This window comes from Oncorhynchus masou, chromosome 18 (genome assembly GCF_036934945.1).
Source record: "Oncorhynchus masou masou isolate Uvic2021 chromosome 18, UVic_Omas_1.1, whole genome shotgun sequence".
Classification (NCBI taxonomy): domain Eukaryota; kingdom Metazoa; phylum Chordata; class Actinopteri; order Salmoniformes; family Salmonidae; genus Oncorhynchus; species Oncorhynchus masou.
The window spans coordinates 72270845-72297375 of record NC_088229.1 but is presented as its reverse complement, the minus strand read 5'-3'; the positions used below and the strand labels follow the sequence as shown (position 1 = coordinate 72297375).

Sequence of the window (26531 nt, the reverse complement as noted above, 5' to 3'; positions counted from 1 at the left end):
ATGATTTGCTGGCAGAAACCAGAAACCTGTGAGTCTCTAAGAACTGAGTAACAACAATAAAAGAATGGAAATACAGAACACAAGCCCTGAAGGGTTCTGGCACGGGTCCCAACAACGAGCTGTGGGTTATACGCAAAACAACCATCTATTCCTTCTATCAATTTATTCCATTTCTACGCATACAGTGCATTCTACAGTTACACTTCCTCTAGTCTATACAGTACTGTACAGATTCAGTATGATAGGAGTGGAGAGGCTAACGTCCTTAGTCTCTCCGAAACGTCCGTCTGTGGTGTGAGAGAGTAGGACAGGGGTGAAAAGATGCTCAACCCTTCCACGGCAGGGTAGCCTAGTGGTTAAAGCGTTGGACTAGTAACCGGAAGGTTGCAAGTTCAAACCCCCGAGCTGACAAGGTACAAATCTGTCGTTCTGCCCCTGAACAGGCAGTTAACCCACTGTTCCTAGGCTGTCATTGAAAATAAGAATTTGTTCTTAACTGACTTTCCTAGTTAAATAAAAGGTAAAATTTAAAAGAAAATCAATAAATAAAAGGAGAGAAACCTCTAACCTCTCAGGCTAAACAAGCATTGCCTTTATTCCTAAGGAGGTGTAAGGGTGGACACCAGGGTGGGGGAGGGGGGAGAGACTCAATTTGTCTGTGTTTAATTCTCTCCTTTACCAAGACAGAAATCACCACTAAATCAACTCTCAGAGGGTTCAGGCAGAGCTTAGCGCTGACGATATTATGAAGGCTAGTCAAAACAAACAAGCATGTTTTCAAAAATACATTTTCTAAAAAAGGATAATTATATTTTACCGTTAATATAAAACATTGGTAGAGCTGGGGGGGGGGCGGACTGAAACAACAAGCTGCCATCTGTGATGTTAGCTGTAATGAGCTCTGTGGGTTGAGGGCTTTGTCCTAAAGGGCACTATGTTCCCTACGTAGTGCCTTACTTTCCCATAGGCCCCCTGTAGGAAATAGGGAGTATTTTAGGATGCACACTGGAGGGGATTAGCACCATATGGTGGAACCAAACAGCAGGGTGTGAGGAAGTAAATATAAAACCTGTTGTTTTTTATATATCAGGGATCAGGGAGTGTTTGTGTTTAGCTCAGCAAAGAATTGTACCATTTGTAGGTGGACGGCTGCTGCTCTTAAATTTAAAAAGTCAGTGTGTGTGTGTGTGTGTGTGTGTGGGATTGTCATTATCCCTTCACGTGGTCCACAAGGTTTGTGTCAACTAAACAACATGTCTACCGGATCACGTTATGACAGAGCCTCGCGTCACACAACCAGTCAGTGATGTCAGACTGAGAAATAAAGGGGAGCGTGGCAGCACTGAACGCCAAGTTGTTCTGTGGAGTAATACTAGAAACGACACTGTAATTCATAGTTGTTCTGTGGAGTAAAACTAGAAACGACACTAATTAATAGTTGTTCTGTGGAATAAACTAGAAACAACACTAATTAATAGTTGTTTTGTGGAGTAAAACTAGAAACGACACTGTAATTCATAGTTGTTTTGTGGAGTAAAACTAGAAACGACACTGTAATTCATAGTTGTTTTGTGGAGTAAAACTAGAAATGACACTGTAATTCATAGTTGTTTTGTGGAGTAAAACTAGAAACGACACTGTAATTCATAGTTGTTCTGTGTAGTAATACTAGAAACGACACTGTAATTCATAGTTGTTCTGTGTAGTAAACTAGAAACAACACTGTAATTAATAGTTCTCACATTGTTGTTAGCTATATACCAAAGTACACAATATAAGTAGCAGCTTTCTCCCATGCTCCAGACCTAGCCTGCAGGGCACAGGGTGACGGGTAGGGTCGACCCACTGGGTTTCACACATCACACCAGATGAGGGGAACACAGTCTTCTAACCAGGGACCACTAAAGGTATAGGAACACACAGTCTCCTAACCAGGGACCACTAAAGGTATAGGAACACACAGTCTTCTTACCAGGGACCACTAAAGGTATAGGAACACACAGTCTCCTAACCAGGGACCACTAAAGGTATAGGAACACACAGTCTCCTAACCAGGGACCACTAAAGGTATAGGAACACACAGTCTTCTAACCAGGGACCACTAAAGGTATAGGAACACACAGTCTCCTAACCAGGGACCACTAAAGGTATAGGAACACACAGTCTCCTAACCAGGGACCACTAAAGGTATAGGAACACACAGTCTTCTAACCAGGGACCACTAAAGGTATAGGAACACACAGTCTCTAACCAGGGACCACTAAACTAACACAGTCTTCTAACCAGGGACCACTAAAGGTATAGGAACACACAGTCTTCTAACCAGGGACCACTAAAGGTATAGGAACACACAGTCTCCTAACCAGGGACCACTAAACGTATAGGAACACACAGTCTTCTAACCAGGGACCACTAAAGGTATAGGAACAGTCTCCTAACCAGGGACCACTAAAGGTATAGGAACACACAGTCTTCTTACCAGGGACCACTAAAGGTATAGGAACACACAGTCTTCTAACCAGGGACCACTAAAGGTATAGGAACACACAGTCTCCTAACCAGGGACCACTAAAGGTATAGGAACACACAGTCTCCTAACCAGGGACCACTAAAGGTATAGGAACACACAGTCTCCTAACCAGGGACCACTAAAGGTATAGGAACACACAGTCTCCTAACCAGGGACCACTAAAGGTATAGGAACACACAGTCTCCTAACTAGGGACCACTAAAGGTATAGGAACACACAGTCTTCTTACCAGGGACCACTAAAGGTATAGGAACACACAGTCTTCTAACCAGGGACCACTAAAGGTATAGGAACACACAGTCTTCTAACCAGGGACCACTAAAGGTATAGGAACACACAGTCTTCTTACCAGGGACCACTAAAGGTATAGGAACACACAGTCTTCTAACCAGGGACCACTAAAGGTATAGGAACACACAGTCTTCTTACCAGGGACCACTAAAGGTATAGGAACACACAGTCTTCTAACCAGGGACCACTAAAGGTATAGGAACACACAGTCTTCTAACCAGGGACCACTAGAGGTATAGGAACACACAGTCTTCTAACCAGGGACCACTAAAGGTATAGGAACACACAGTCTTCTAACCAGGGACCACTAAAGGTATAGGAACACACAGTCTTCTAACCAGGGACCACTAAAGGTATAGGAACACACAGTCTTCTAACCAGGGACCACTAAAGGTATAGGAACATAATCATCTTACCTGGCAAATGGAATGTAAGAGATGCTGTACCTGAAAGAGAGAAAAAAAACAAGATATGACACAGGTATATATTATACTACACAGGTATTATTCCAGTGTTCCAATGGCACATTGTGTTAGCTAATCCAAGTTTATCATTTTAAAAGGCTAATTGATCATTAGAAACCCCTTTTGAAATTATGTTAGCAAAGCTGAAAACTGTTGTACTGTTTAAATAAGCAATAAAACTGCCCTTCTTTAAGACTAGCTGAGTATCTGGAGCATCAGCATTCGTGGGTTTAATTACAGGCTCAAAATAGCCAGAAACAAATACCTTTCTTCTGAAACTCATCAGTCTATTCTTGTTCTGAGAAATTAAAGCTATTCAATGTGAGAAATTGCCAAGAAACTGAAGATCTGATGCAATGCTGTGTACTACTCCCTTTACTTTACAGCTCAAACTGGCTCTAACCAGAATAGAAAGAGGAGTGGGAGGCCCCGGTGCACTACTGAGCAAGAGGACAAGTACATTAGAGTGTCTAGTTTGAGAAACAGATGCCTCACAAATCCTCAACTGGTAGCTTCATTAAATATTACCCACAAAACACAAGTCTAAACGTCAACAGTGAAGAGACGACTCCGGGATGCTGGCCTTCTATAGTATAGTATAGAATCAGGTAGCCTATATTATAATATACAGGTACAGTGCCTTGCAAAAGTATTCACGCCTTTGGTGTTTTTCCTATTTTGTTGCATTACAACCTGTAATTTAAATATTTTGAATTGGATGTCATGTAATGGACATACTCAGAACAGTCCAAATTGGTGAAGTGAAATTTAAAAAAAAAATATATTGTTCAAAAGAATTCAAATTAATTCAAATAAATTCTAAACTGAAAAGTGGTGCTTGCATATCTATTCACCCCCTTTGCTATGAAGCCCCTAAATAAGATCTGGTGCCACCAATTACCTTCAGGAGTTAAATAATTAGTTAAATAAAGTCCACCTGTGTGCAATCTAAGTTTCACATGATCTCAGTATATATACACCTGTTCTGAAAGGCCCCAGAGCCTGCAACACAACCAAGCAAGGGTCACCACCATGAAGACCAAGCAGCTCTCCAAACAGGTCAGGGACAAAGTTGTGGAGAAGTACAGATCAGGGTTAGGTTATTATTTAAAAAATGGAAAGAATATGGCACTACAACAAACCGGCCAAGAGAGGGCCGCCCACCAAAACTCACGGACCAGGCAAGGAGGGCATTAGTCAGAGACAACAAAGAGACCAAAGATAACCCTGAAGGAGCTGCAAAGCTCCACAGCGGAGATTGGAGTATCTGTCCATAAGACCACCCGGTCTGAAAAGACATCTCCCTGGACGTGTGATCGGTATGTTTTACAGTTCATATTGAAAAGTATGACCAGAGGAATATAATTGTCAGACCCAATATTAATGGACTCTTTCCCATTACATAAAATGAAGAGAGGTGGGACCAATATGGAAACAATAGTTTTCCTTTATTTAACTAGGCAAGGGTGTTAAGAACAAATTCTTATTTTCAATGACGGCCTAGGAACAGTGGGCCTTTTCAGGGGCAGAACGACAGATTTGTACCTTGTCAGGTAGGGGATTTGAACATGCAACCTTCTGGTTACTAGTCCAACACTCTAACCAATAGGCTACCTGCCGCCTCTACACTCTAACCAATAGGCTACCTGCCGCCTCTACACTAACCACTAGGCTACCTGCCGCCTCTACACTCTAACCACTAGGCTACGCTGCCGCCCCAATAGACTAACTCATCATGAAAAGACCCGTTTGTCTCCCAGCTATATGAATAATAATAATAAAACACAGTCTTATAACAGAATAACAAACCTTCAATGTGGCTTAAGTCTTGAATCCCCCCCCCCAATATTATCACAAAGATAAATACAAGACAGATAATGACATTCACTGCCTGCACTGAGACTATCAGAGGAATTACAACATTTTGATAGAGCACGTTACTGTCCTTAAAGAGATAGTTTGAGATTTGTGCAATTAAGCCCTGTTTTTTTTCTACTTTACCCAGAGTCAGGTGAACTCACAGATACCATTTGTACGTCTCTGTCTATGTCGCAGTTTGAAAGAAGTTAAAAGGTAGTTTCTGGAGCCATTGCTAACTGGCGTTAGCGCAATAACTAGAAGTATACAGGAGTAGAGAGCATGCTAGATGCTCCTGTAGACTAGACTTCCGGTCATTGCGCTAAACTCTGGGTAAGTAGGGGAGGGGGACTTAAATTGCCAAAATCTCAAAACTATCCCTTTAATAAATGATGCCTGGCCATAACAAGAGGATTACATCCTGGTTATTGAGACAAGCTGAAACCTAATGGAGTGGCCCGGGAGATTGTTTTTGATTGGGTTGAGGATTTTAAATACATCATCATTATCATCCTGGAATTACTTTTAAGAGGCTCAACTATAATCTCTTTTGTGATGTCATGGTCAGGTTGTATACTAGTTGTAATGTGACGTTTAGTCAACGTGGGCTGTTCACTGAGAGGGTGGATACTAAACTCAGCAAAAAAACAAAAAAAAAAAACGTTCCTTTCACTGTCAACTGCGTTTATTTTCAGCAAACTTAACATGTGTAAATATTTGTAAGAACATGACAAGATTCAACAACTGAGAAACAAACTGACATGTGACTAACAGAAATGGAATAATGTGTCCCTGAACAAAGGGGGGGTCAAAATCAGGAGTATCAGTCAGTATCTAGTGTGGCCACCAGCTGCATTAAGTACTGCAGTGCATCTCCTCCTCATGGACTGCACCAGATATGCCAGTTCTTGCTGTGAGATGTTACACCACTCTTCCACCAAGGCACCTGCAAGTTCCCGAACATTTCTGGGGGGAATGGCCCTAGCCCTCACCCTCCGATCCAACAGGTCCCAGACGTGCTCAATGGGATTGAGATCTTCGTGGACATGGCAGAACACTGACATTCCTGTCTTACAGGAAATCACGCACAGGACGAGCAGTATGGCTGGTGGCATTGTCATGCTGGAGGGTCATGTTAGGATGAGCCTGCAGGAAGGGTACCACATGAGGGAGGAGGATGTCTTCCCTGTAACCCACAGCGTTGAGATTGCCTGCAATGACAACAAGCTCAGTCCGATGATGCTGTGACCCTCCACCTCCAAATAGATCCGGCTCCCAAGTACAGGCCTCGGTGTAATGCTCATTCCATCGACGATAAACACGAATCCAACCATCACCTCTGATGAGACAAAACAGCGACTCGTCAGTGAAGAGCACTTTTTGCCAGTCCTGTCTGGTCCAGCGACGGTGGGTTTGTGCCCGTAGGCGACGTTGGTGCCTGTGATGTCTGGTGAGGACCTGCCTTGCAACAGGCCTACAAGCCCTCAGTCCAGCCTCTCTCAGCCTATTGCAGACAGGCTGAGCACTGATGGAGGGAATGTGCGTTCCTGGTGTAACTCGAGCAGTTGTTGTTGCCATCCTGTACCTGTCCCGCAGGTGTGATGTTCGGATGTACCGATCCTGTGCAGGTGTTGTTACATTTGGTCTGTCACTGCGAGGATGATCAGCTGTCCATCCTGTCTCCCTGTAGCGCTGTCTTAGGAGTCTCACAGTACGGACATTGCAATTTATTGCCCTGGCCACATCTGCAGTCCTCATGCCTCCTCGCAGCATGCCTAAGTTCATGCAGATGATAAGAGACTCTGGGCATCTTTCTTTTGGTGTTTTTTTAGAGTCAGTAGAAAGGCCTCTTTAGTGTCCTAAGTTTTCATAACTGTGACCTTAATTGCCTTACCGTCTGTAAGCTGTCATTGTCTTAATGACAGTTCCACAGGTGCATGTTCGCTAATTGTTTATGGTTCATTGAACAAGCATGGGAAACAGTGTTTAAACCCTTTACAATGAAGATCTGTGAAGTTATTTGGATTTTTATTTAATGATCTTAGAAAGACAGAGTCCTGAAAAAGGGACATTTCGTTGTAATATTACAGTGCCTTCCGGAAAGTAGTCAGACCCCTTTACTTTCCCCACATTTTATTACATTAGTCTTATTCTAAAACGGATTAAATTGGTTTTGTTCCATAAATCTACACACAATAACCCATAATGACATCACAATACCCCATAATGACATCACAATACCCCATAATGACATCACAATACCCCATAATGAAAAGGCAAAACCAGGTTTCTAGAAATTAAGGCCATCGGGTTCTTGGTCACCTCCCTGATATAGGTCCTTCTCCCCCCAATTGCTCTGACCAGCTCTAGGAAGAGTCTTGATGGTTCCAAACTCCTTGCATATAAGAATGATGGAGGCCACTGTGTTCTTGGGGACCTTCAATGCCGCAGACATTTTTGGTACCCTTCCCCAAATCTGTGCCCCGGCACAATCCTGTCTCAGCGCTCTACGGACAATTCCTTTCGACCTCATGGCTTGGTTTTGCTCTGACAAAAACCTTATATAGACAGGCGTGCGCCTTTCCAAATCATGTCCAGTCAATTGAATTTACCACAGGTGGACTCCAATCAAGTTGTAGAAACATCAAAGATGATGAGTGGAAACAGGATGTGCCGGAGCTCAATTTCGAGTCTCATAGCAAATGGTCTGAATAATTATGTAAATTAGGTATTTATGTTTGAAATTCTGTACACATTTGTACACAAAATGTTCTAAAAACCTGTTTTCACTTTGTCAATATGGGGTTATTGTGATGTCATTATGGGGTATTGTGATGTCATTATGGGGTATTGTGATGTCATTATGGGGTATTGTGATGTCATTATGGGGTATTGTGATGTCATTATGGGGTATTGTGATGTCATTATGGGGTATTGTGATGTCATTATGGGGTAGTGTGTGAAGATTGAGGATTGTTTTATTGATTTAATCAATTTCAGAATAAGGGTGTAATGTAACAACATGAGAGGAAGGGGCCGGAATACTTCTGTCTTGTGAACGTGGGCTGTTCACTGAGGGGGTATGATAGAAACGGGTATCAATACAGAATACGGTATTAGAGTATCAGACAACCAACTAACTTCCTCATGAGAACATCCAGATCAATGATTAACCATTTGGATAATATATTCTGGTACGTTTGGCATCTCATTTGAGCATCTGAGAAGTGAGCAGGAATTCCTGTTGCATTCTGACCGTCTCTGTCGGTCAATGGACCGAGGGGGGATTGTTACAGGAAATACACTCCCACACAGACAGGTCTGAGTGCGTATGTGATGTACTATGCCAAGACGTGCGTGTGGGTACGCCTGGTGGTTGCCAAGGTGATATCTATCAGACTCGGACAGGCAGGCACCACACAGTGGGAGAGAGAGGAATGTGACATCAGACTAGGACAGGTACCACAGTGAGAGAGAGGAAGGTGACATCTATCAGACTAGGACAGGTACCACAGTGAGAGAGAGGAATGTGACATCTATCAGACTAGGACAGGTACCACAGTGAGAGAGAGGAATGTGACATCAATCAGACTAGGACAGGTACCACAGTGAGAGAGAGGAATGTGACATCTATCAGACTAGGACAGGTACCACAGTGAGAGAGAGGAATGTGACAGACTAGGACAGGTACCACAGTGAGAGAGAGGAATGTGACATCTATCAGACTAGGACAGGTACCACAGTGAGAGAGAGGAAGGTGATATCTATCAGACTAGGACAGGTACCACAGTGAGAGAGAGGAAGGTGACATCTCAGTAGGACAGGAATGACAGGGAGACACACAGGTGACACACAATCAATATGCAAATACACAGTCTATACAAAGGTGATATTCAACATCTACATGCAAAAACATCAACAAGTGCTTGTTCCTTGCTGCTTTCCAGCATGTAAATTGATTGACCTGCAAGTGGTCCTGCCAGCCAGGTTGTGTACAGGACAGGCTGGTACAACAGTACAGATAACAGTCAGAGATCCTACCAGTCAGGTTGTGTACAGGACAGGCAGATACAACAGTACGATCAAACAGTCAGAGATCCTACCAGCCAGGTTGTGTCCAGGACAGGCAGATACAACAGTACGATCACAGTCAGAGATCCTACCAGCCAGGTTGTGTCCAGGACAGGCAGATACAACAGTACGATAACAGTCAGAGATCCTACCAGTCAGGTTGTGTCCAGGACAGGCAGATACAACAGTACGATAACAGTCAGAGATCCTACCAGTCAGGTTGTGTCCAGGACAGGCAAGATACTTTGAGTCAAACACAGATCCTGGATGCCAGATTGTGTCCAGGACAGGCAGCCCTTAGCAAGGCTCACAAAATCCTTTAAGACCCAAGGACCTGGACTCTGAACTACTACTCACCCTCTGGGTGCAGGTATAGGGAACACCCAGGCAGAAATAACAGAACTAGACAAGCCTTTATACCAGGTGTGAAGCCTCTCCTAAACAGCTGGGGTTAATGTTCCTATCACTAAGGTGTGATGCCCCTCCTAAACAGCTGGGGTTAATGTTCCTATCACTAAGGTGTGATGCCTCTCCTAAACAGCTGGGGTTAATGTTCCTATCACTAAGGTGTGATGCCCCTCCTAAACAGCTGGGGTTAATGTTCCTATCACTAAGGTGTGATGAGATCTCCTAAACAGCTGGGGTTAATGTTCCTATCACTAAGGTGTGATGACCCTAAACAGCTGGGGTTAATGTTCCTATCACTAAGGTGTGATGCCCCTCAGAAAAACAGCTGGGGTTAATGTTCCTATCACTAAGGTGTGATGCCTCTCCTAAACAGCTGGGGTTAATGTTCCTATCACTAAGGTGTGATGCCCTCCTAAACAGCTGGGGTTAATGTTCCTATCACTAAGGTGTGATGCCCCTCCTAAACAGCTGGGGTTAATGTTCCTATCACTAAGGTGTGATGCCCTCCTAAACAGCTGGGGTTAATGTTCCTATCACTAAGGTGTGATGCCCCTCCTAAACAGCTGGGGTTAATGTTCCTATCACTAAGGTGTGATGCCCCTCCTAAACAGCTGGGGTTAATGTTCCTATCACTAAGGTGTGATGCCCCTCCTAAACAGCTGGGGTTAATGTTCCTATCACTAAGGTGTGATGCCCTCCTAAACAGCTGGGGTTAATGTTCCTATCACTAAGGTGTGATGCCCCTCCTAAACAGCTGGGGTTAATGTTCCTATCACTAAGGTGTGAAGCCCCTCTAAACAGCTGGGGTTAATGTTCCTATCACTAAGGTGTGATGCCCCTCCTAAACAGCTGGGGTTAAAGTTCCTATCCACCCAGTAAGGCCAGCAGTCTGGTCTTCTTTCATCAAGATATGCTGTTAGGATTTTTTTAACTGTTCATTTGTTGTCTACTGTATTTGAACGCCATTTTAAACGTGTACATGATACGGCAACAACAAACCAAGTCAGTGAAGTAAAGGCAGGTACAACAGTACGTGCACAGTGCACGTCTAAGGGTTCACCCATGAACTGGATTCAGCAAACGCACGAGCCCAGTGAGCCAATCAGCGGGCGCCAAGTCAGCTCTGCTCTCGTTGACACAGAAGAGTTCAACCCCCACCCCATCAAGTGAACTGCAGTCTGGTGATAAGTGAGCAATAGAAGACTGTGTAGGTGTGTTATGACATCGTGCAAATGTACCAAAGGAGGAAAAGTTTACCAGCACGGACGTTGCAGATAGCGTCTCTTTTGAAGAAGGTTGATTGTGATACATTTGTGGCCAAATATATTGACATCTTTCACTTTCCATAAATAATAAAATTTGAAATTTGACAAACACTTCTGGTCTCCACAAATTCTTTTGGATTTTCCAAACGGCAGGGGGGGGGGTTGCAAAGCCTTAATTACTGCCAAAAAAAGTTTATTGTAGCACCTTTCGACTGACATCCTGGCCCACTCTTCAGCAGCAAACGGCTCTAATTCATTAACGTTTGAGGGGTTCCCTCCACCAAAGGCTGTTTTCAGATCTTGCCAGAGCATCATTTGTAAATCTGGAGGTGCCGGAAACAAACCGTGAGCGTGAGAGGAGGGTGACCTCTGGGGGGGCTCTGAGGTCATGAGAGGAGGATGACCTCTGGGGGGGCTCTGAGGTCATGAGAGGAGGGTGACCCTGGGGGGCTCTGAGGTCATGAGAGGAGGGTGACCTCTCGGGGGGCTCTGAGGTCATGAGAGGAGGGTGACCTCTGGGGGGGCTCTGAGGTCATGAGAGGAGGGTGACCTCTGGGGGGCTCTGAGGTCATGAGAGGAGGGTGACCTCTGGGGGGCTCTGAGGTCATGAGAGGAGGGTGACCTCTGGGGGGCTCTGAGGTCATGAGAGGAGGGTGACCTCTGGGGGGCTCTGAGGTCATGAGAGGAGGGTGACCTCTGGGGGGCTCTGAGGTCATGAGAGGAGGGTGACCTCTGGGGGGCTCTGAGGTCTGAGAGGAGGGTGACCTCGGGGGGGCTCTGAGGTCATGAGAGGAGGGTGACCTCGGGGGGGCTCTGAGGTCATGAGAGGAGGGTGACCTCGGGGGGGCTCTGAGGTCATGAGAGGAGGGTGACCTCGGGGGCTCTGAGGTCATGAGAGGAGGGTGACCTCGGGGGGCTCTGAGGTCATGAGAGGAGGGTGACCTCGGGGGGGCTCTGAGGTCATGAGGAGGAGGGTGACCTGAGAGGAGGGTGGGGGCTCTGAGGTCATGAGAGGAGGGTGACCTCTGGGGGGGCTCTGAGGTCATGAGAGGAGGGTGACCTCGGGGGGGCTCTGAGGTCATGAGAGGAGGGTGACCTCGGAAGTTCTGAGGTACTGGTGCACTTCACAAAATAGATGGCCTCATGAGGTAGGAAAATTATGTGGATATATTGAAGCATCTCAAGACATCAGTCAGGAAGTTAAAGCTTGGTTGCAAATGGGTCTTTCAAATGGACAATGACCCCAAGCATACTTCCAAAGTTGTGGCAAAATGCTTTAAGGACAACAAAGTCAAGGTATTGGAGTGGCCATCACAAAGCCCTGACCTCAAACCTATAGAAAATGTGTGGGCAGAACTGAAAAAGCGTGTGCGAGCAAGGAGGCCTACAAACCTGACTCAGATACACCAGCTCTGTCAGGAGCAATGGGCCAAAATTCACCCAACTTTTTGTGGGAAGCTTGGCTACCCGAAACGTTTGACCCAAGTTAAGCAATTTAAAGGCAATGCTACCAAATACTGATTGAGTGTATGTAAACTTATGACCCACTGGGAATGTGATGAAAGAAATAAAAGCTGAAATCAATCATTCTCTACTATTATTGACATTTCACACGGTTAAAATAAAGTGTGAGAGGATAGTGTTACTTACCATGTCATTGCTAAGAACTGTAGAATGCAGAAGATGATGGCCAGTCCCTTCTTTTGCCACTACAGAGACAGAACCAATCTCATGTCTTTTGTCAAACAGCTGTGTTGTAGATTTGTTATAGTGCACACGGCAGCGTTTCCCAAACTCTGTCCCGGGGGCCCCAAAATGGTACAAGTTTGGTGTTTTGCCCTAGCACTACACAGCTGATTTAAATAATCAACTCATCAATTATTTGAATCAGCTGTGTAGATTTATAAGCAGCAAAAAAAAAAAAAAACATGCACTCTTGGGGTCCCCAGGACTGAGTTTGGGAAACATTGGGTTAGGGTCACAATGTAGGCTACTGAACTGTTTAGAGGCTTTCAGATACTTACCCAGAAAACTGCACAAAGAGTCAAAACGAGACAGAGCTGGAGGCAGAAAGACAAAAACAAAAGTAAACCACCTGAATATTGGTTAAATTAACATATCTATTCTACTGTGATTAACGCATAATTTGATTCATGTGTAATCTACTGTGAGGGAATTACTTCAAATCACCACTCAGCTTTGTGTGAGTTTTGACTTGCCCTAACAGCAGATCAACCTTAAAAGAGAAACTGACCCTAAAATTTTGTTTTAAAAAACCTGACACTAAAAAAAATAAAAAAATAAAAATAACTGTCAATTAGAAAACAGCCTATTTGGCATCCCAAAATTGACTACGAAATGTAAATAGGATAATTTTGACCCTAATTTACCACAGGTATTACGATCAAGTCACGTGCAGCTACCACAGGTATTAGTTTGGTGAGACTTGTAGTCATGTCTGCGTCAGAACGTAAATGAAGGTTTGTTCCAAACCTGCCCACATGTCCACAGCTGGCCGCACACAAGTAATCATCAATTCAGAGTGCTACTGCACACGACCTGGTTGTAATACCTGTGGTAAATTTGGGTCAACTTTGGATATCCCAATGGGGCTTGTTAGGGACCATTTGTAAATTACACAATGTACATGGGACATTATATTAAAATTACAATATCTCCGAATTTCAACCTCAAAACAACTATACAATGTAGAAATTGATATACAAGTGTTTAAAGCATTTAATTACAAAAATTTAAAAAAAGTGTGGAACATGAAAATTGTGTATTTTATAGCCCCGGAGATGGGCTATCCAAAGTCAAACTACCTTTGCCACTGTCGTACACCAGCCGGCGGAAGCTAATTGGCTAAATAATTTGGCTAACTCTTCCCACCTGCGAACACGCACGAGACACCCACATCGAACCACACCCTGAACCCAACTCACTCAACTTTGAAATCAGAAATCGCTGCTAGCATTTCCTAAAATCAACCAAATCTAAAAAAAAGGAGGGCACATCGGGAATTACAGTCACTCTTTAAGTTGTCATTTAAAATGTTTAGACTTTTTCAGTCATGGAAAAACTAGTGTCCGTCTGCCCTAAACTAGTGTCCGTCTGCCCTAAACTAGTGTCCGTCTGCCCTAAACTAGTGTCAGTCTGCCCTAAACTAGTGTCAGTCTGTCCTAAACTAGTGTCAGTCTGTCCTAAACTAGTGTCCGTCTGCCCTAAACTAGTGTCCGTCTGCCCTAAACTAGTGTCAGTCTGCCCTAAACTAGTGTCAGTCTGCCCTAAACTAGTGGCAGACTATCCCTTGAGAACAGAAGTATCATGGAACACTAAACCAGTGTCTTAAAGGAGATATACATCCAAAACGCATCATACTGTGACACTTTGTGTTTTCAAAGTTTAAAACTTTATTGCAGGGGGGGGGGGGGTTGCGTTACGTTCGTTAGTTTCCCTATTTTGAAAGTGGGGATGCAGCTTCTGTTTGCTGATATTGGCATGCTAGGCTTAAGGGGCTGCTGTGTAGAGGAAAAAACAGACTAAACCTAAGCATTAACCTAGCTAGACAATCACGTATCATCACAGTCGTAGTAAATACAACCTGTCCTCAAGGTAGCTAGGTGAGATAAATCACATAGTATCATCACAGTCATAGTAAATACAACCTGTCCTCAAGGTAGCTAGGTGAGATATATCACGTATCATCACAGTCGTAGTAAATACAACCTGTCCTCAAGGCAGCTAGGTGAGATATATCACGTATCATCACAGTCGTAGTAAATACAACCTGTCCTCAATCACAGTGAGATATATACATCATCACCTGTCCTCAAGGCAGCTAGGTGAGATATATCACGTATCACCTGTCCTCAAGGTAGCTAGGTCACAGTCGTAGTAAATACAACCTGTCCTCAAGGCACCTGTCCTCAAGGTAGCTAGGTGAGATAAATCACGTATCATCACAGTCATAGTAAATACAACCTGTCCTCAAGGTAGATAGGTGAGATAAATCACGTATCATCACAGTCGTAGTAAATACAACCTGTCTTCAATAAAGCAGCTCTCAGCAAAGTCAGCCCGAGTGAGAAAAGCTGCTGTGGGATTACTTACTATGATCGTTGTATGCGGTTGTTTAACTTAACATTAGTTGACAAGGACATCTGTGTATGTCCTTTTATAAAATATCAATCTCATGTCAATTTTATTTTTATCTTTATTTAAACTAGGCAAGTCAGTTAAAGAACAAATTCTTATTTTACAATGACGGCCTACCCCCGGGCCAAACCCGGACGACGCTGGGCCAATTGTGCGCCGCCCTATGGGACTCCCAATCACAACCGGATGTGATTCAGCCAGGATTCGAACCAGGGACTGTAGTGTCGCCTCTTGCACTGAGATGCAGTGCCTTAGACCGCTGCGCCACTCTGGAGCAGTGGAAGCAGAAGCTAGGCTGTAAGCAGACGCTAGGCTATGAGCAGACGCTATGAGCAGAAGCTGGGCTATGAGCAGAAGCTGGGCTATGAGCAGAAGCTGGGCTATGAGCAGATGAGCAGAAGCTGGGCTATGAGCAGAAGCTGGGCTATGAGCAGACGCTGGGCTATGAGCAGACGCTGGGCTATGAGCAGACGCTGGGCTATATATGAGCAGACGCTGGGCTATGAGCAGACGCTGGGCTGAGCAGGCTATGAGCAGACGCTAGGCTATGAGCAGACGCCGGGCTATGAGCAGACGCCAGGCTATGAGCAGACGCCAGGCTATGAGCAGACGCCAGGCTATAAGCAGACGCTAGGCTATGAGCAGACGCTAGGCTATTTAACAGTTGAATACGTGGATGTGCAGTAGGTAGTTACCAACACAACACAGGTGGCTATCAGTCTGGTCGGTTCAAACATTCTCTTCAGCTGCTTCACGGGTCCCATCAGGAAACAGGTGCTGCAGACAGATAACGCAAAACACACTGGTTACAACATAGAAATAATGCCTAATAGATTCTAGATTTCAATAGACAAACATATTGATCACACAAACCCAGAGAAACAAAATTTTTTTTTTGTATTTACGGAAAATAAATGTATGATGATAGAGACCTTTAATAAAGGGGGAATCTGGGATTAAACAACAAACCCGCCCCACCACTTTTTTCGGTATACAGCTGAGCGATGGGGCTGGAGAAATTTAACCACTCGCAAATGTATAGACGGTGCAATTATTGCAAGGACTAACCATCCGTGACATCAAGATTATTGTTTGAATCTTGTTTTGGAGGCTATACAGTGATTGTTTACAAACAATGGCGTACACAATCTTATATTTGGGTTAGTGATGGAGTAAGTAAGACCGTTTGAACTAAGCTCATGAGTAATTTAGAATATACTCTTCAAGAATCAAAATGGCTATAGATCCCTCATTTGAGTCAATAAATAGATGTAACAATCACAGATTGCCCATTTTTAAAAACAGGGGGAAAAAAAATGCTATTTACATAATTGACAAGCAAAACAAATGCATTGTCATTTCAACGGTGTGAATAGATATTCTGTGGCAGGTTATTTAACATGCCATCTATTAATGGCTACAGCTTGTAAGGACATTACATGGAACAGTCACATTTAAACCCACGTACAACAATCCCACCCCGTCTCCCTTTCATGATCAGTCTTCAGTATCATTTGTTAAGCACCTACCCTTTTCATTTCCAGCTCTGATGGGATCTATTTTTTCAGTGCATCTGTCATCTTTATCAAATCATCACTTCCTCCCACCTTTTTTCTGCTCCGCCCCCCCCCCCCCCCAGCTCTAGAGAGATGCTTCCACCTGACCTACGACCCCGCTTTCACACAAAGACCCCGGAGAGATGCATCCACCTGACCTACGACCCTGCTTTCACACAAAGACCCCGGAGAGATGCATCCATCTGACCTACGACCCTGCTTTCACACAAAGACCCTAGAGAGATGCATCCACCTGACCTACGACCCTGCTTTCACACAAAGACCCTAGAGAGATGCATCCACCTGACCCATGTCATCTGCTGGCCCCCAAAGAGATGCATCCACCTGACCTACGACCCTGCTTTCACACAAAGACCCTGGAGAGATGCATCCACCTGACCTACGACCCTGCCTGCCACCTCTCCCATCTAGCCAACTGAATGCGTCATCTTCATCTTGATGGCGCTGTGTGTCAGTGTGTGTGCCCGTGCGTGCTCATCTGAGTGGGCTGTGTGTTTGCAGAGCATCACATCCGTCTATCTGTGACTGATGCCGAGGTAGAGAAGGGAGGAGAGGATGTAGAGAGGATGAAGGGGAGCGGAGGGGAAGGGAGAGAGGATGTGGAGCGGAGGGGAAGGAGAGAGGATGTGGAGCAGAGCTGAGGGGAAGGAGAGAGGATGTAGAGCAGAGCTGAGGGGAAGGGAGAGAGAAGGATGCGGAGTGAGCTGTTTGAGGGGAAGGAGAGAGGATGCGGAGCGGAGCTGAGGGGAAGGAGAGAGGATGCGGAGCGGAGCTGAGGGGAAGGAGAGAGGATGCGGAGCGGAGCTGAGGGGAAGGAGAGAGGATGCGGAGGGGGAGCTGAGGGGAAGGAGAGAGGGGTGCGGAGCGGAGCTGAGGGGAAGGAGAGAGGGTGCGGAGCGGAGCTGAGGGGAAGGATCTAGAATCAGAGGTGCGGATGGAGCTGAGGGGAAGGAGAGAGGATGCGGAGCGGAGCTGAGGGGAAGAGGACAGGATGCGGAGTGGAGCTGAGGGGAAGAGGAGAGGATGTGGAGTGGAGCTGAGGGGAAGAGGAGAGGATGTGGAGTGGAGCTGAGGGGAAGGAGAGAGGATGTGGAGTGGAGCTGAGGGGAAGGGAGAGTGGGATGCGGAGTGGAGCGGAGGGGAAGGAGAGAGGATGTGGAGGGGAAGGAGAGAGGATGTGGAGGGGAAGGAGAGAGATGTGGAGGGACAAAGGAGCTGAGGGGAAGGAGAGAGGATGTGGAGTGGAGCTGAGGGGAAGGAGAGAGGATGTGGAGCGGAGCTGAGGGGAAGGAGAGAGGATGTGGAGCGGAGCTGAGGGGAAGGAGAGAGGATGTGGAGCGGAGCTGAGGGGAAGGAGAGAGGATGTGGAGCGGAGCTGAGGGGAAGGAGAGAGGATGTGGAGCGGAGCTGAGGGGAAGGAGAGAGGATGTGGAGCGGAGCTGAGGGGAAGGAGAGAGGATGTGGAGGGAAGGAGAGAGGATGTGGAGCGGAGCTGAGGGGAAGGAGAGAGGATGTGGAGGGGAAGGAGAGAGGATGTGGAGCGGAGCTGAGGGGAAGGAGAGAGGATGTGGAGCGGAGCTGAGGGGAAGGAGAGAGGATGTGGAGCGGAGCTGAGGGGAAGGGAGAGAGGATGTGGAGCGGAGCTGAGGGGAAGGAGAGAGGATGTGGAGGGGAAGGAGAGGGATGTGGAGTGGAGCTGAGGGGAAGGAGAGAGGATGTGGAGGGGAAGGAGGAGGATGTGGAGTGGAGCTGAGGGGAAGGAGAGAGGATGTGGAGGGGAAGGGAGAGGATGTGGAGCGGAGCTGAGGGGAAGGAGAGAGGATGTGGAGCGGAGCTGAGGGGAAGGAGAGAGGATGTGGAGCGGAGCTGAGGGGAAGGAGAGAGGATGTGGAGGGGAAGGAGAGAGGATGTGGAGTGGAGCTGAGGGGAAGGAGAGAGGATGTGGAGCGGAGCTGAGCGGAAGGAGAGAGGATGTGGAGCGGAGCTGAGGGGAAGGAGAGAGGATGTGGAGGGGAAGGAGAGAGGATGTGGAGCGGAGCTGAGGGGAAGGAGAGGATGTGGAGTGGAGCTGAGGGGAAGGAGAGAGGATGTGGAGGGGAAGGAGAGAGGATGTGGAGCGGAGCTGAGGGGAAGGAGAGAGGATGTGGAGGGGAAGGAGAGAGGATGTGGAGGGGAAGGAGAGAGGATGTGGAGGGGAAGGATTTAGAGGATGTGGAGCGGAGCTGAGGGGAAGGGAGAGGATGTGGGTGGAGCTGAGGGGAAGGAGAGAGGATGTGGAGCGGAGCTGAGGGGAAGGAGAGAGGATGTGGAGCGGAGCTGAGGGGAAGGAGAGAGGATGTGGAGGGGAAGGAGAGGATGTGGAGTGGAGCTGAGGGGAAGGAGAGAGGATGTGGAGGGGAAGGAGAGAGGATGTGGAGCAAAAATGGAGCTGAGGGGAAGGAGAGAGGATGTGGAGCGGAGCTGAGGGGAAGGAGAGAGGATGTGGAGCGGAGGGGAAGGAGAGAGGATGTGGAGGGGAAGGAGAGGATGTGGAGTGGAGCTGAGGGGAAGGAGAGAGGATGTGGAGGGGAAGGAGAGAGGATGTGGAGTGGAGCTGAGGGGAAGGAGAGAGGATGTGGAGGGGAAGGAGAGAGGATGTGGAGCGGAGCTGAGGGGAAGGAGAGAGGATGTGGAGCGGAGCTGAGGGGAAGGAGAGAGGATGTGGAGGGGAAGGAGAGAGGATCTGGAGCGGAGCTGAGGGGAAGGAGAGAGGATGTGGAGCGGAGCTGAGGGGAAGGAGAGAGGATGTGGAGCGGAGCTGAGGGGAAGGAGAGAGGATGTGGAGCGGAGCTGAGGGGAAGGAGAGAGGATGTGGAGCGGAGCTGAGGGGAAGGAGAGAGGATGTGGAGCGGAGCTGAGGGGAAGGAGAGAGGATGTGGAGCGGAGCTGAGGGGAAGGAGAGAGGATGTGGAGCGGAGCTGAGGGGAAGGAGAGAGGATGTGGAGCGGAGCTGAGGGGAAGGAGAGAGGATGTGGAGGGGAAGGAGAGAGGATGTGGAGGGGAAGGAGAGAGGATGTGGAGCGGAGCTGAGGGGAAGGAGAGGATGTGGAGTGGAGCTGAGGGGAAGGAGAGAGGATGTGGAGGGGAAGGAGAGAGGATGTGGAGCGGAGCTGAGGGGAAGGAGAGGATGTGGAGTGGAGCTGAGGGGAAGGAGAGAGGATGTGGAGGGGAAGGAGAGAGGATGTGGAGCGGAAGGAGAGAGGATGTGGAGCGGAGCTGAGGGGAAGGAGAGAGGATGTGGAGCGGAGCTGAGGGGAAGGAGAGAGGATGTGGAGCGGAGCTGAGGGGAAGGAGAGAGGATGTGGAGGGGAAGGAGAGAGGATGCGGAGTGGAGCGGAGGGGAAGGAGAGAGGATGTGGAGTGGAGCTGAGGGGAAGGAGAGAGGATGTGGAGTGGAGGGGAAGGAGAGAGGATGTGGAGTGGAGCTGAGGGGAAGGAGAGAGGATGTGGAGTGGAGCTGAGGGGACGGAGAGAGGATGTGGAGCGGAGCTGAGGGGAAGGAGAGAGGATGTGGAGCGGAGCTGAGGGGAAGGAGAGAGGATGTGGAGCGGAGCTGAGGGGACGGGCTTAAGGTGCTCAGTGGGGCAGGAACATTATTAAAGCCTCTAACCACGTTTCCATCCACAGTTTTAATGCGCGTAAAGTCATACCGTATATAAAAAACATGACAGCTACAACGTAAACCGGATGTTTCGGTACAATTTTCTAAAATAGCGACAGAATTTGTTCGACATGGTGGGATCTTTTTGTGTCTGTAAATTTAATAGTGCGAGAAATAGAGGTAAAAATTCCTTCAAGTAAGCGTAGTGGTGGCTGCTGCATTCTGGTAAATAGTGTCACCATCGTCAAGAACTGTCAGGAAAGTTGACTGTATAATCTGCTTCCTGCTGTTTAGGGAGGCAAGATCTATTTTAAAAGTCCACTTTGAGCTAGTTAAAAAACTAAGATTTATCAGTATGTTTTTAAAAATTTGAAATCCTTTGTCAATCCAAAAGGCCCAGATATTTATAGGCGGGAACCTGATGATTGAGGGGGACAATACAATTAATAAATATAAAGTCCAATTGAAACATTTGTGAGAAATTTTGTGGGAACACATGAGTGATCTAGAACCACAGGTACATCATGAACTAGCTAACCTGGGAAAAGTGCAGAGAGGTGCAGTGTGTGTGTGTGTGCGTGGGGGGGGGGACAAGCTTTTCCAACAGAGCCAGTTTGAGTAGTAGTAACTGTTAAAGTCACCATTACATAACCATCATATGCTGAGGGGCTTGTGAGCCTAAATATTATACAACGTGGCACTTATGAGTGGCACCTATTCCCTACATATGTGCCCTGGTCAAATCTAGTGCACTACATTTCATTTGGGACAAAGGCCCAGTGTAAACATGACACCACTGTTTGTGGTACAGAACAGTAACCAGGAGTTAGCACACACACGAGACACTGTCCCCTAGTTTGTTTCACACAGCGTTGTGGTTGTGTAAACACGAGACCTAGTTAAGCTGCAGCTGGCCCAGAACAGAGCGGCACGTCTTGCTCTTCATTGTAATCAGAGGGCTGATATTAATATTTTGCATGCAAGTCTCAGAGAGAAGGAAACAGGCTCAGAGGGGAGGGCTCAGAGGGGAGGAACCAGGCTCAGAGGGGAGGGCTCAGAGGGGAGGAACCAGGCTCAGAGGGGAGGAACCAGGCTCAGAGGGGAGGAACCAGGCTCAGAGGGGAGGAACCAGGCTCAGAGGGGAGGAACCAGGCTCAGAGGGGAGGAACCAGGCTCAGAGGGGAGGAACCAGGCTCAGAGGGGAGGAACCAGGCTCAGAGGGGAGGAACCAGGCTCAAAGGGGAGGATTGCTGTTGCTGCTAGCTTGCTGTTAGCTATCTTTCTGAAAATAATGAAACATTGTTGCAGTTTAACTTTAGGTCACCGGTTAGTGTGATGAATGACTCCTTGTTGACCCCAGTCCACCTGGTCATGCTGCTGCTCCAGTTTCAACTGTTCTGCCTGCGCCTATTGAACCCTGACCTGTTCACTGGACGTGCTACCTGTCCCAGATCTGATGTTTTCAACTCTCTAGAGACAGCAGGAGCAGACCTGTTGCACTACAACCACTGTGATTATAATAATAATAATAATAATATTATTATTATTATTTTCTGACCCTGCTGGTCATTTATGAACATCTTGGCCATGTTCTGTTATAATCTCCACCCGGCACAGCCAGAACAGGACTGGCCACCCCTCATTGCCTGGTTCCTCTCTAGGTTTCTTCCTAGGTTCTGGCCTTTCTAGAGAGTTTTTCCTAGCCACCGTGCTTCTACACCTGCATTGCTTGCTGTTTGGGGGTTTTAGGCTGGGTTTCTGTACAGCACTTTGAGATATAAGCTGATGTTAGAAGGGCTTTATAAATTCATTTGATTGAATGTGATAAAAATATATTTGCAATGGGAAGTAATAGCTGGTTTGTCAATTTAATTTTGTACATGAAATGGTTGTTCTTTTGTATCGGTATGATTTCATGGGGCCTACTGATTTCATGGGGCCTACTGAAGTGAATGGGATGCTTATTCTTTACCATGATCTGATGCTGGGTGTGACTTCTGTCTCGTGTCTATCATCCCCATCTATGCGTTTGACCAAAATGGTCTCTCCTTCAGCACCATGGAGTGTACAGGTATTACGGTCTCTGTTCAGCACCACGAGCCTGTCACCTTTGATATGACACCGTTGTTGTAGATATTTGTGACAGTTGCGTCAGGCTATCATGGGTGGTGTAAACACCGTGTGTTTTTTTGTTTTTGCTGGTGGCATTATTTTATGCTGTGTGTCACATGTTGTGTCAATAGCGGTTCCGTCTCTGTGTACGCGGCAGCCCGAAGAGCAGCCAGGCCTGTTTGAACGCATTAAAAGTGATGTTATGTAGATTATTTAGTTTGAGACAACAGGTTAGAAGAGTTCTGGTCCCTCTGAAGACCTAAAGGCCCTATAGTCATGGTTCGCCGCTGTGTACAAGTACACCCGAGGGACAAGACGCTATTCTGTCACAGGCCCTTACCCACAATCCATCTCCTTAATGCTGAGAGCCAAGCTGAGAGGCATCGGGTTCCATTTTTTTTGTTGAGTCTTTGGTATGACTTGTATCTTGGAGAGTCACGTGTGATATGTTTATCTGACAGCTCAACTCTGGATTCTTAGATAACGAACTAAAACCCAACAGACCTGTTCCACCATCAGCGATTCAACCCAACACATTACTGCACAGCATGTCCTGAACTATGGAAACCCTATACCACAATGAATCCTAGAAAGCTGCCCATTGTGTCCAGGACAGTGAGCGCATGGGGCCACATGTTTGGTCTGTGATCCCTGCGGGAAATGAACCTACGACCTTGGTGTTTGTTAGTGTCATGCTCTTACCTACAGAACCACACAGGAGTACTACTAATCACTAGAACAGGAACCAGATCTCTATCTAATTCCATGACTGGGAACACCCCCGACAACGAACTCAATGGACACTAGGGCTGCTACTGACTGACTGCTACTTACTGACTGACTGCTACTTACTGACACTGACTGACTGCTACTGACTGACTGACTGCTACTTACTGACTGACTGCTACTTACTGACTGACTGCTGCTTACTGACACTGACTGACTGCTACTGACTGACTGCCTGCTACTTACTGCTACTGACTGACTGCTACTGACTGACTGCTACTTACTGACTGACTGCTACTGACTGACTGCTACTGACTGACTGCTACTTACTGACACTGACTGACTGCTACTTACTGACTGACTGCTACTGACTGACTGCTACTGACTGACGGCTACTGACTGACGGCTACTTACTGACACTGACTGACTGCTACTGACTGACTGCTACTGACTGCTACTGACTGACTAACTGCTACTGACTGACTGACTGCTACTGACTGACTGCCTGCTACTGACTGACTGACTGCTACTGACTGACTGACTGCTACTGACTGACTGACTGCTACTGACTGACTAACTGCTACTGACTGACTAACTGCTACTGACTGACTGACTGCTACTGACTGACTGACTGCTACTGACTGACTGCCACTGACTGACTGCCACTGACTGACTGCTACTGACTGACTAACTGCTACTGACTGACTAACTGCTACTGACTGACTAACTGCTACTGACTGACTGCTACTGACTGACTAACTGCTACTGACTGACTGACTGCTACTGACTGACTGACTGCTACTGACTGACTGCCACTGACTGACTGCCACTGACTGACTGCTACTGACTGACTGACTGCTACTGACTGACTGACTGCTACTGACTGACTGACTGCTACTGACTGACTGACTGCTACTGACTGACTAACTGCTACTGACTGACTGCTACTGACTGACTGACTGCTACTGACTGACTAACTGCTACTGACTGACTGACTGCTACTGACTGACTGACTGCTACTGACTGACTAACTGCTACTGACTGACTGACTGCTACTGACTGACTGACTGCTACTGACTGACTGACTGCTACTGACTGACTGACTGCTACTGACTGACTGACTGCTACTGACTGACTGACTGCTACTGACTGACTGACTGCTACTGACACTGACTGCTACTTGTTGACTGACTGACTGCTACTGACTGCTACTGACTGACTGCTACTGACTGACTAACTGCTACTGACTGACTGACTGCTACTGACTGACTGACTGCTACTGACTGACTGACTGCTACTGACTGACTGCTACTTACTGACTGACTGCTACTGACTGACTGACTGACTGCTACTGACTGACTGCTACTGACTGACTGCTACTGACTGACTGCTACTGACTGACTGCTACTGACTGACTGCTACTGACTGACTGCTACTGACTGACACTGACTGACTGACTGCTACTGACTGACTGACTGCTACTGACTGACTGCTACTGACTGACTGACTGCTACTTACTGACTGCTACTGACTGACTAACTGCTACTGACTGACTAACTGACACTGACTGACTGCTGACTGACTGACTGCTACTGACTGACTGCCACTGACTGACTGCCACTGACTGACTGCTACTGACTGACTAACTGCTACTGACTGACTAACTGCTACTGACTGACTAACTGCTACTGACTGACTGCTACTGACTGACTAACTGCTACTGACTGACTGACTGCTACTGACTGACTGACTGCTACTGACTGACTGACTGCTACTGACTGACTGACTGCTACTGACTGACTAACTGCTACTGACTGACTAACTGCTACTGACTGACTGACTGCTACTGACTGACTGACTGCTACTGACTGACTGACTGCTACTGACTGACTGACTGCTACTGACTGACTGACTGCTACTGACTGACTGCTACTTACTGACTGACTGCTACTGACTGACTGACTGCTACTGACTGACTGACTGCTACTGACTGACTGACTGCTACTGACTGACTGACTGCTACTGACTGACTGCTACTGACACTGACTGCTACTGACACTGACTGCTACTTACTGACTGACTGCTACTTACTGACTGCTACTGACTGACTGCTACTGACTGACTGCTACTGACTGCTACTGACTGACTGCTACTGACTGACTGACTGACTAACTGCTACTGACTGACTGACTGCTACTGACTGACTGACTGATACTGACTGACTGACTGCTACTGACTGACTGCTACTTACTGACTGACTGCTACTGACTGACTGACTGCTACTGACTGACTGACTGCTACTGACTGACTGCTACTGACTGACTGCTACTGACTGACTGACTGCTACTTACTGACACTGACTGACTGACTGCTACTGACTGACTGACTGCTACTGACTGACTGCTACTGACTGACACTGACTGACTGCTACTGACTGACTGCTACTGACTGACTGCTACTTACTGACACTGACTGACTGCTACTGACTGACTGCTACTGACACTGACTGCTACTTACTGACTGACTGCTACTTACTGCCTGCTACTGACTGACTGCTACTTACTGACTGACTGCTACTGACTGACTGACTGCTACTGACTGACTGACTGACTGCTACTGACTGACTGACTGCCACTGACTGACTGCCACTGACTGACTGCCACTGACTGACTGCTACTGACTGACTAACTGCTACTGACTGACTAACTGCTACTGACTGACTAACTGCTACTGACTGACTAACTGCTACTGACTGACTAACTGCTACTGACTGACTGCTACTGACTGACTGCTACTGACTGACTGCTACTGACTGACTGCTACTGACTGACTGCTACTTACTGACACTGACTGACTGACTGCTACTGACTGACTGACTGCTACTGACTGACTGCTACTGACTGACTGCTACTGACTGACTGCTACTGACTGACTAACTGCTACTTACTGACTGACTGACTGACTGACTAACTGCTACTTACTGACACTGACTGACTGCTACTTACTGACACTGACTGACTGACTGCTACTGACTGACTGACTGCTACTTACTGACACTGACTGACTGCTACTGACTGACTGCTACTGACTGACTGCTACTGACTGACTGCTACTGACTGACTGCTACTGACTGACTAACTGCTACTTACTGACACTGACTGACTGCTACTTACTGACACTGACTGACTGACTGAGTGCTACTGACTGACTGCTACTGACTGACTGCTACTGACTGACTAACTGCTACTTACTGACACTGACTGACTGCTACTTACTGACACTGACTGACTGCTACTGACTGACTGCTACTGACTGACTGACTGCTACTTACTGACTGAGTGCTACTGACTGACTGACTGACTGCTACTTACTGACTGAGTGCTACTGACTGACTGACTGCTACTTACTGACTGCTACTGACTGACTGACTGC

General features: G+C 47.0%; 1 protein-coding gene across 1 annotated transcript in view; it reads right to left on the bottom strand.

Moving 5' to 3' along the window:
* Positions 1-26531, bottom strand: part of sft2d1 (SFT2 domain containing 1) — a 49109-nt gene that overhangs the window by 7806 nt on the left and 14772 nt on the right. Inside the window, exons 4-7 of the mRNA XM_064924426.1 lie at positions 15740-15821; positions 12911-12946; positions 12537-12595; positions 3238-3267 (exon numbers count right to left, since the gene is read on the bottom strand). Of these exons, the coding sequence (XP_064780498.1) occupies positions 3238-3267; positions 12537-12595; positions 12911-12946; positions 15740-15821 (207 nt within the window). The remainder of the gene's footprint in view (positions 1-3237; positions 3268-12536; positions 12596-12910; positions 12947-15739; positions 15822-26531) is intronic.